This window comes from Megalobrama amblycephala, linkage group LG9, assembly GCF_018812025.1.
Source record: "Megalobrama amblycephala isolate DHTTF-2021 linkage group LG9, ASM1881202v1, whole genome shotgun sequence".
Taxonomy (NCBI): domain Eukaryota; kingdom Metazoa; phylum Chordata; class Actinopteri; order Cypriniformes; family Xenocyprididae; genus Megalobrama; species Megalobrama amblycephala.
Window position 1 is genome coordinate 31,438,297 of NC_063052.1, and position 10,654 is coordinate 31,448,950.

At 39.3% G+C, this 10,654-nt stretch overlaps 1 protein-coding gene across 3 annotated transcripts in view; it reads right to left on the reverse strand.

Annotated features, from left to right (window-relative positions):
• Positions 1-10,654, reverse strand: part of cica (capicua transcriptional repressor a) — a 31,231-nt gene that overhangs the window by 9,122 nt on the left and 11,455 nt on the right. For 2 of the 3 annotated variants that reach the window (XM_048202816.1, XM_048202814.1), the window contains 10 exons: positions 8,820-8,919; positions 8,342-8,524; positions 7,309-7,441; positions 6,908-7,195; positions 6,267-6,364; positions 3,084-3,933; positions 1,868-2,007; positions 1,610-1,770; positions 500-687; positions 1-414 (listed from right to left, as the gene is read on the reverse strand). In XM_048202816.1, the coding sequence (XP_048058773.1) occupies positions 1-414; positions 500-687; positions 1,610-1,770; positions 1,868-2,007; positions 3,084-3,933; positions 6,267-6,364; positions 6,908-7,195; positions 7,309-7,441; positions 8,342-8,524; positions 8,820-8,919 (2,555 nt within the window). The remainder of the gene's footprint in view (positions 415-499; positions 688-1,609; positions 1,771-1,867; positions 2,008-3,083; positions 3,934-6,266; positions 6,365-6,907; positions 7,196-7,308; positions 7,442-8,341; positions 8,525-8,819; positions 8,920-10,654) is intronic. The other variant, XM_048202815.1, reaches the window with a different exon arrangement.

Below are 10,654 nucleotides of genomic sequence, written 5' to 3' on the forward strand. Positions count from 1 at the left end.
CTTTTTGTGTGTGTGATGTACAGCTGGGTTGCACCGACTCCTCCAAACCACTAGGTGGCGTCTGATGTCCATCCTTTAACACCAGGTCTCTCTGTTTCTCCATCTCCTTCCTAGATTCTGGTCCTCTCTCATTTTCCATTTGCATGTTTACCTGAGACTGCAGCTGCGCATCTGTCTGTGTGTGTGGTTGCGCAGCCACTGCAGAGGAGGTCTTTGCTTGAGGCGTTGAGGATGATGTCGGAATTGATGTGGAACTTGATGTGCTTTGTGGCACGGCTGTCACTGACACAACTCCTCCAGCTAAGCTGACGCTGGGGTAAATGGCAGTCACAAGCTGACGGGTGGCTGTCGAGGCTTGTGCAGGTTGTGACAATCCACTTGAGGGTGGGCATGGAGCCAGGAGGGGTGGCTGACCTGTAGTAGAAATTTGAGATAATGTTTGTCATACAGTCTTAAATATGTGTTGGTGGTTTAAAGAACTGTCAGCCATTATACTCACTTGCAACAATAGGCTGAACCAAGGCCTGACCAGCTGGGGCAATTGCAGTAAAGCCAAGGGTCGCCACTGGAGACTGCAAAAAAGATGGACCCCCAGGTGATGAGGCCTGCTGGGTGGAAGATACTGCAGGTGTAGAACCCAATGGCAAAGGAGCCGCAACTCCAGGAGTGGACTGGACATATGTGATCCTGAACAACAAAAGCAGAGCAGGACGTTAGCTTTGAGTCACTGTGATTTTCCCAAGTAACTGCTTACCCTAAAATCAGAGGATGAATGATTGATAAAATGGAATAACAGTATTAATTTTTAAATTACTTTTTGGTAGTTCTTATAACACAGATGACTAAACACGTAAATTAATGGCAAGAACGCATTAAAAGCCTTCTGTTTTCAGTTCAAAAGGCCCCTAAGTTAATAATTAACTATTTTTTAAAACGGAAGTGATTCAATCAAAAACTTGCTTTAGCTCGATAATGACTTTTTCCAAGAGCTGCTGTGAAACCAAAACAATCTCTGTCCCTTAATTATTATCACTATTATCCTATGTGAATCTATTATCCTATTATCCTATTATCACTGTGAAGCTGCTTTGAATCTATGTATGTTATAAAAAGTGCTATATAAATGAAGATGACTTGACTTTTAATTAATTATGTGATGCTATAAAAAACAGGGTGTAACATTATGATTGACAGTGGTGCTTGCGAATGAGTCTGCAAGAGGAGTGTGGGCAGGACCTTGATGCTTTGCCTAAAAAAAAAAACCACTGTTAAATCTTGCAATGTAATTTTTTTGACAGTATGTTTTCATTAAAACTCTTTAATTACTGTCACAATTATAGATCTTATTTGTCTCATCTTCATTATAGAAAAAAAAAAACTTTTGTCAACTAACATATTTGTCAGTAATTCTGATATCGTTTGGTGCCCCTAACCCCAGCTCAAAGCCTATCCTTTCTGAAACTTTATAGGATGTTGTCCCAGGACCAACAAGGATGTTGATCCAGGAACATGTCCTACTTGGCACAGTCACTAGAAGGTTAGATTAGGTTATGTTTCAATGCTCAGATGTCTGGCAGCAGTTTTAAAGAGACAGTGGGCGGTAGAGTACCTTGTAGGTGGTGGCGTCAAGAGCACCGTCTGAGGAGGGGTGGACCCAGGGGCCATGACAGTCGCGGTTGGCATAGAGACAGGAAATGAGCTGCCAGTATGCACTGATCCACCAGGATGCACATTTGTTTGGACCACAGGCATTGGTGCAATTTGAATGATCTGAAAAGCAAAGAAGCGCATGAATCTGACGCATCTATTGTTGATACAATAAATACTTCTTGTTCATGTAGCAGGGTAGTAACTCAAGTCAATCTACCTTACTTCCTGGTTGAGCCCCATTTTGAACAGGAAGGGGTGGGCCCACCAGGGAAATTGGCTGCGGAGGTGTAGATCCTGTTCCGACAGTTGCCATGGGAACAAGCATCTTGCTCTGCAAGACTGGGGACTGCGCTTGAACTGTGCGGAGAGATGAAAAGGACTGATATAGTAGAGACCGAGAATAGATTTGATGAAGTGCCTAATTTCCAAAACACTGTGCATAATCCTGATCCCTGTAAGCTTGAGAAACCTCATTATATCTGCTCAAAATCATGAATAAAAACATGCTAAAACTCACTTTGACTTGGATGTGGACACATTAGATAATTTACAGGGTTCCCACATGTTTTGAAATGAATTTCAGTGAGTTTTCATGAAAGAGTCATTTGTGAACAGGTTCAGCTGATTTATTGAAAAGAACCAATTCACTCACATGTCAAATATTTGGCTTGGTTTACACCAAAAGCAATATCTAGTCCAGTGATTCGAAACCAGAGGTTTTGTTTTGTTAAACCTTTAAAGCAGATACTAAAATGGCTGTGGATATATACTACCATTCTAAAATTTTGGGACAATTACAAATTTTTTAAAAGAAACTTTTATACTTTTATTCAGCAAGGATGCAATAAATTGACAGTAAAAGACATTTGTATTGTTATAAAATATTTCTATTTCAAATAAATGCTGTTCTTTTTAATCTCTTTATATTTATCAAAGAATCCTGAAAAAATGTTTCCACAAAAACATTAAGTTTATCTAAGTTTAAACATTAACTGTTTTCAACAATCGTATTAGAATGATTTCTGAAATATCATGTGACACTGAGGACTGGAGTAACAGTGCTGAAAATTCAGCTTTGATCACAGGAATAAATTACATTTTTAAAAGATATTCAAATAGAAAACAATGATTTAAAATTGTAATAATATTTCAGAATATTTCTTTCAGAATATCAGTTTCTGATCAGATAAATGCAGCTTTGGTGAGCATATAAAAGGCTTCTTTCAAAAACATTAAAAAATCTTGCCGACCCAAACGTTTGAACGTTAGCGTACACTAATCAAGCCTCTAAAGTGAGCAAAATTAGGTGCAAAATTTGCATGAATTGTAAGATTTGATTCGTTTTCATGAATTTTCCAGGCTGAAAACCCCAAACTGTGTGAACCCTGAATTTAACAATTTCTCCACAACAATTTAACTGCCTCAAATCTCACCTCCACCTCCTGGGCTGACTCCTCCCACTGCTGGGACTGAAGCATATCTTATTCCTTGCCCCGCCCCTGAATGTACACCATTGGCCAGGGTCACATGGGTAGGAGCGGCACTGGGCAAGGCAAGGATGCTGGAGGTCTGCTGGGAGTTGGGACTGTTGGGATTGGCAGTTGCAGGTAGAGTTGGAAGGATGTACTGCACCTGTGTTACAGGTTTCCCACCACTAGGGGGCGTAATAGAGGCAGAAGGGAGGAACTGGTGATGAAGTAGGGGAAGAGGTACTGCACTGTTATTAGGGGCTCCATTGCATGGAGTAGGATGGGGTGGGGTGATGAGCTGAACGGTGGGTTGGTTTGGGAAGGCTCCTCCCAAGACTAGGCCAGTAACTAAGCTTCCTTGCCCATTAGGTTTGGGAGAAGAGGAGGAAAAGTACCCACCTCCTCCTGCTCCACCGGCACCTATCAGTAGCTTGGGCTTCCCGTCTGGAGGTAGGGTCCCAACAGCCACACCCCCATCAACTGGCTTGCTGGCGATGGGGATAGGGGTGCTAGTGATGGGTCGAACAACATTGGTCACTATGGTGGGGGCCATCCTGACAGTGCCTTGTGAATAGTACATCCCCACATCATGCGGCAAAGTGGTATTTATATTAGTAACGGAGGCTGAATTAACATGGAACGGAACATGCCCTCCTCCGCCACCTCCTTTCCCTTCTTTGGGCCCCTCATTATTCATCTCTGCACCACCCATCCCTCTCTTTTTCTTCTTCTCCAGGTTATCTTCATGCCCTTCTCCATCTTTGTTGCCAGTTGTGCCAGCCAGAGAGAACGGCAAAGAGGAATGGAAGGCGCGCTGAAAGAAGAAGATCATTTGTGACATCAGATTACAATGATAATTTCATTGATTAAAAATGAGGTTTGTGCTGGATTTGACATTTATGACTCTGTGTGTTATAACTGTACAAGTTGTGACAATTCAAATACGGGTAGTAGAGAATAGTTACATTCAGACTGCAAGCAAATGTGGCCCAAATCACGTGACTCAGATCTGTTTTTGTCATGACAGTCTGAACGGCACAAACCACATGGATGCTCAACCATTTGAAAGCAAATGTGGCCTAAATCACATGTGACTCAGATCTGTTTTTGTCATGAGTCTGAACAGCACAAACCACATGGAAGCTCATCTTTTCAATTCCAATTTGTGCCACTTCCATATGTGATACTAAAACCAATACAGGTCAATGAGACATCAGTCTGAACAGTCATATCGGAATTCATGTGACTTTTACGTCACTCCAGAGAGCAACATTCATCACAGTTCTGTGCTCATGGGAGTCACTTCAAAGATTTTACTTAACTGCAATTATCAAGACAGTTGTGAACGGTAGTCAGTGAAGGACATGATGTGTCAGAGCTCATAAGTATTACAGCGAGAGCTCTATATACAAGCAAAACATGAGGGCTCATATCATAAATGTTTAAAATCTCTGCTCTCTTTTTTTCACATTTTCGCTTTGTTTTTTTGCATGCACACAAATTCGCTGGCTTCTATGCCAGATCACACTATAAATATAAATGCATAATCACTTACTTTTTATCGTTCTTTTGCGCATGCGGGTGAATTCAGGACCATGATCTGTTCATACTGGAATTTGATATTGGCCAAATTTAAAACAACAACAGCAATACTAAAAAAATTGGATCTGAGCAATAAATCGGAATTGAGCACTAAGGCTCGCAGTGTGAATGTATGGCTTCAGAGGACTTGGAATTTACATTGACATTACATTTATGCATTTGGCAGACACTTTTATGCAAAGAAACTTGCATTGCATTCCAATCTACAATTATTTTTTATCAATTTGTGCGTTCCCTGGGAATTGAACCCATGAACTTGGTGTTTTTTGAGTCATGCTTTACTGTTTTAACGCTAGGAAGGCTCAATGTGGAATATTATGTAAGAGTCATATGGACTACTTTAAAGGGATAGTTCACCCAAAAATGAAACTTCTGTCATCATTTACTCACCCTCTGGTTGTTCCAAAAAGGCATACATTTCTTTGTTGTGCTGTACACAAAGGAAGATATTCGGAAGAATGTTTGTAACCGAGCAGATGTCGCCCCCATTGACTACCATAGTATTTTTTTCCCTACTATGGTAGTCAATTCCAAATATCTTCCTTTGTGTACAACAGAACGAAGAAATTTATACAGGTTTGGAGCAACTTGAGGGGGTGTAAATAATAACAAAATTTTCATTTTTTAGTGAACTATCCCTTTAAGGCAAACAATTTGGTCAGTGAACCATCTTAGAAAAGGAACAACATCTGCTGCCTTGTGGATATATCCATTGGTGTGGAAAACCTCAAGAGTAAACCCTGAAGAAATAGTAGTTACTTACCAGACAAACAAATACAGAGATGCTGAAATAATCTGGTTTTATAAATAATAATTAGATGAGAACAAATATAATTTCTGTTGCTATGGTAATGAGGCTTATCTAATTTAAAGCATATTCCTTAACAAGCGATCTAAAGTCCTTTTACCAATGAAATACAAACATTAACTTTGTTCTAGACAATATATCACAGCTGGATGAGGTTAGTAGGCAAATAACAATGACATTTTTCAAACCTCAAGATTTTAGCTTATAACTTGCACAAATTTATAAAGGGGAAAGTGTATTTTTAATCAGATTTCCAAAGACATTTTTAAAGAATAAACAAAGCGAACGTGCAAAGACTAAGCCTTTACAAAAAAAAAAGGTAAAACAACGATGTCAGACAATTTTAAAGCTTTTTAAAGTTTTTCGCCCTACCACGGTACTTCCGCCTACGTCATGCATGCCCTTTCCGACATGATTACGTAATGCGTGGCGCATCGCAGAGCTAGTGCAAGATGAGCATTTGTGGTTAAAAAGTATATCATTTTAATTTTTTTTTAGAAAATGACAGATCGTTTCATTAGACAAGACCCTTATTCCTCATCTGGGATCATGTAGAGCTTTTAATTTTAATTTGATTTTAATTCTGAAGTGAACTAATCCTTTAATTTAAAAATGTCAAAAAAAAAAAACGGCATGTATAACAATTAAACAGAACCTATTTTAATAGTTTTAGTTCAGCTATGAACACGGTGGGATTGTCATGATGCCAACTACCCATGTGATGTAATAAGTGTTACCTTGCTGTCAGCCTCATCTGCATGGTCGTTTTCATCATCACTGTCTGTCACTCTCTCTTTACACTTCAGGTCAATGGAGCCGTCTGCAAACGAGTCTTCTGTGAAGGAATCACACGTTAGCTGTGAGACCAGGGCTTGCATATCTCACACTCGCGGGACTGAGAAATCTGAGCAGTGAGGAGATTTTGCCTTTCCAAAAATCAATTCATGATGTTTGGATGGTGGTGGTGCATCAGAGAGCACAGAGCTCGTGGGAGACACAGACTCAAGAATCAGTCACAGGACTGACTAATAATGAGACAATGATAATGGAACGCAAAACGCTTGTAACATCAAAACAAAATTTCCTGATGGTGGGTACGTTCCACAGATAACAGCATTATCAACAGATCAGGGGGTTTTCAACAGATCCAGACCCTCTAGTGTAAAAAGTGAGGTTTATGAAATAAATACAATACATAATGCTTGACAGATCATTAGTTAGAAAGTTTTTACTTTTCTGAAGAAACTATTAGTGGTGTTTGCATATGCAAAACATGCCACAATGATACCAGGGAGTTCTGCTAGGACAATGCAGAAGGTGTTCTGGGTTGTTGTTAGATATCATATTGAAAAAGATGTATATAATGCATGTACTTTACCTATGACATCATCATCCCCCTCTTCACAGATCACCATATGCTCTTCATCACTGGTCACATCCTCACTCTGGCGCTGAGGGTGAGCAGGGGGGCGTGGCTGAAACAGACCCGCACTGTCCAGCTCTCTCTCCTGCTCCATCCTGTCCAGAGTATGCACAGCGCTCTGGGAAAATGCGCGAGGTCGTTGAAGCTGTCCACCCACTGATCCTCCATGACTGTCAGATCGAGGGGAAGTCCAGCTGGGCCCTGCTCCTTTGTGGTCTGCCCCCTGAGAGGTGGAATGGGCCTCTGAGGAGACAAAGAAGGTTAACTCTACATCAGTTGTGTTTCACACTACTATGCACTCATAGTTTCACAAGACCAACAAACGCCCACGCATATAAACAAACACCCACACGGACCTGTGCTTTCAGACACGCTGCGCTCGCGAGCTTCTTTGGCCCCTGGAGTTCCCCTGCCCTCAGACAGGGACTTCCTTCTGTCCTTGTTACACCATTTCCAATCAGGGTGAGCCCGGAAATGAGCCTCCTTCACCTAAAAGAGAACATAGTATGAAACTTAAGAGTTACAAATAAAGTAACAGGCTAAATAAAGACTTTCAAAATGTACAGCACTTGGATCATGCACATAATCTGATTTCTATTATTTTTAAAAGAATGTAATGTAAATGCACAATTTTTAAAATCTGTAATTTATTATTACTAAACAGTATTATTAAATTATGCACTACTGTTCAAACATTTGTGATTAGTAAGATTTTTTTGTTTGTTTTTTATTTAATTTTTTTAAAAGCAAACATATTTAGCAAAATAACTTTATTTAGCAAGGAAGCATTAAATTGCGATGGTAAAGACTTTTACATTGTTACAAAAATGCTGTTCTTTTGTACTTTCTATTCCTCAAAGAATCCTGAAAAAAATTGATCATGGTTTCCACTAAAATATTAAGTAACTCAACTGTTTTCAAAATTGATAATAATGTGTTGATCATCAAATCAGCATTTAATGATTTTTGAAGGATGCTGAAAATTCAACTTTGCCATCACAGAAATAAATTACATTTGGAAAATATATGAAAACAGAAAACAGTTTTTAAATTGTAATAATATTTCTCAGTATTACTGTTTTACTGTATTATAGATACAATATGCCTTGATAAGCATAAGAAAACAAAAGTGAGGTGTTTCAAAAACATTAAAAAAATCTTACCAAGTCAAACTTTTGAACAGTAGTGCATATTGGCCTTAAACTGGTCATCAACTATAGCGCCGTCCAAATATTTGCATCTACAGTACGTAATGTATTTTGACTGCTGTAAAACTGTTATCGGTCTACCACTAATTCAAATGCAAAAAGTCCATGTTATAAAAAAAATTTGATGACAGATTGCCATTACATTTTCCTCTTGTGCAATATTTTATGAGTCTGACTGTACCTGGAAGGCAAGATCATGATACTTCTGCTTCTCTTTGGGTCCCAACGCGTACCACCACTCGCCCAGGATTTTACTGACAGTGCGGTTGTCTTGGTTGGGGTGCCGCTGATGGACCAGTGCACGGTGCCTCTTACTAAAGATCATAAAAGCGTTCATTGGCCGTCTGATGTGGTCCTTCTCCCTCTTTGTGTAGGTTTGAGAGAGAGAGACAGAAAGAGGAGAAATGATAAGTGTACTTTTGTATAGCACAGAAGATAATAATGGAAATTAATGGTTACAATGCTTAATTGTAGCCTGTACCCCCAGTGTCTGGGGTAACTTTTCTGTCCTCACTAAAACCAAAGTGGTGAGGCTGCCCAGTACTACTCAAAGGAAACCAAGCAACTGACAAAAATTCTTATTGTATGTCACTATTGTCGCTGACTAGGACAAAATTTCAGAATGAAGACACTAACAGGAAGAGAAGGCTGAAACTTACCTTCTTGTCACCGTCTTTTGGGAGTGCACTGAGAGATTGTGTACGCCTTTTTGCTGGGCTGGTGGATGGAGCAGGGTCTTGAGCTACACCTGGAAAAAACCTGAAAAACAATTAAAAAACAATTATATTAAAAAAAGTAACTAAAAATTTTATTTAGAGAAAAAAAGTGCAAAAAAGAATCTCAAAGAATCTCTCAAAATGCTTTACATGCTCTCAAAAAGAATTGTCTCAAAATGCTTTACAGAGCTATTGGTGATAGTAAATGCTTTACTATCAGCTATTGTTTTGTCTTGTGAACTAAATGCAAACATCTTTTATGTAAAATATCTTACTCAGGACAGTACTAAACAAAAAATAACATGCATTTTTTATTATCCCTCTTATTTTATTAAATAATTCTCATTTTCACAGATTCTGCAAGGGGTTCACATACTTTCATATATATATATATATAGCCATGGCCAAAAGTGTTGGCAGTGACATACATTTTGTTTTTTGCAAAGTTTGCTGCTTCTGTTGTTTTGGTGTTTATTCACATTGTTTCTAGATTGTTGTGCATCAGAAAAAGCTTCATTGGCCAAGAAAATGAACTTTATCACAAAAAACAGAATTCCACAGTTTTTGGCCCAGCTAAAATCCTTTCACTAATCACATCATCAGCACATGGGAAAGTGTGAATAAGTACTAGTCAGGTGACTTCACTCTATTATTTTGATTGGATTATAAAAGCAGACTGATTGCTATAAAAAGAGGGAAGAAGCACTTCCTATGATTGTGTTCTAGTGTTAGCAATGGTTGCCTTCAAAGAAAAACGTGCAGCGATCATCATGGGTGTGATGAATCTGCACGCACAGTGAGGCCAAGACTTTTGGACAATGGCATGCTGTCAAGAAGGAAAGCAAAGAAGCCACTTCTCCCAAGAAAAACAAGGACAGACTGAAATTCTGAATGAAGTACAAGGATTGGACAGCAGAAGACTGGTGCAAAGTTATTTTCTCTGATGAAGCCCGCTTCCGACTGTTTGGGACATCTGAAAAATTGATTCTCTGGAGAAGAAAAGGTTAACTCTACCATGAGTCCTGTGTCATCCCAACAGTGAAGCGTCCTGAGACCATCCATGTGTGGGGGGGTTGCTTTTCACCCTAAGGAGTGGGCTCTCTCTCGCAATTCTGCCCAAAAACACTACGATGAATAAAGAATGGTATCAACACATCCTGCAAGAGCAACTTCTCTTAATGACCCAAGAGCAATTTGGTGATGATCTGTGTGCATTTTCCAGCATGATGGAGCACCATGTCACAAGGCAAGAGAGATAATGAAGTGGCTCAGAGACCATTATATTGAAAATTTTGGATCCATGGCCAGGCAACTCCTCCCCAGATCTCAATCCCATTAAGAACCTGTGGTCAGTCCTTAAAAGGCCAGAGGACGAGCAGAAGTCCACATATTGTGATCAACTCCGATCACTAATAAGGCAAGAATGGATCGCCATCAGTCAGGATTTGGCCCAGAAGCTGATATCCAGCATACCAGAGCGAATTGCAGAGGTTATGAAGAAGAAGGGTCAACACTGTAAATGCTGACACTTTGCATATATGCAATGTTTTTGCCAATAAAAGCCTTTAAAACTTATGAAAAGTGTATCATTTTCCAGTATACCACAGAAAAGTGAAAAATAATCTACAAATACTGAAGCAGCCAACTTTGCGGAACACAAAATTATGTCACTGCCAATACTTTTGGCTGAGGCTGATAGGTGTTAGTGATAAAGGCAGATTACATTTTTTTTTTTTTTATTAAATATATCATCACATGCATATTTTATGGGTAAAACA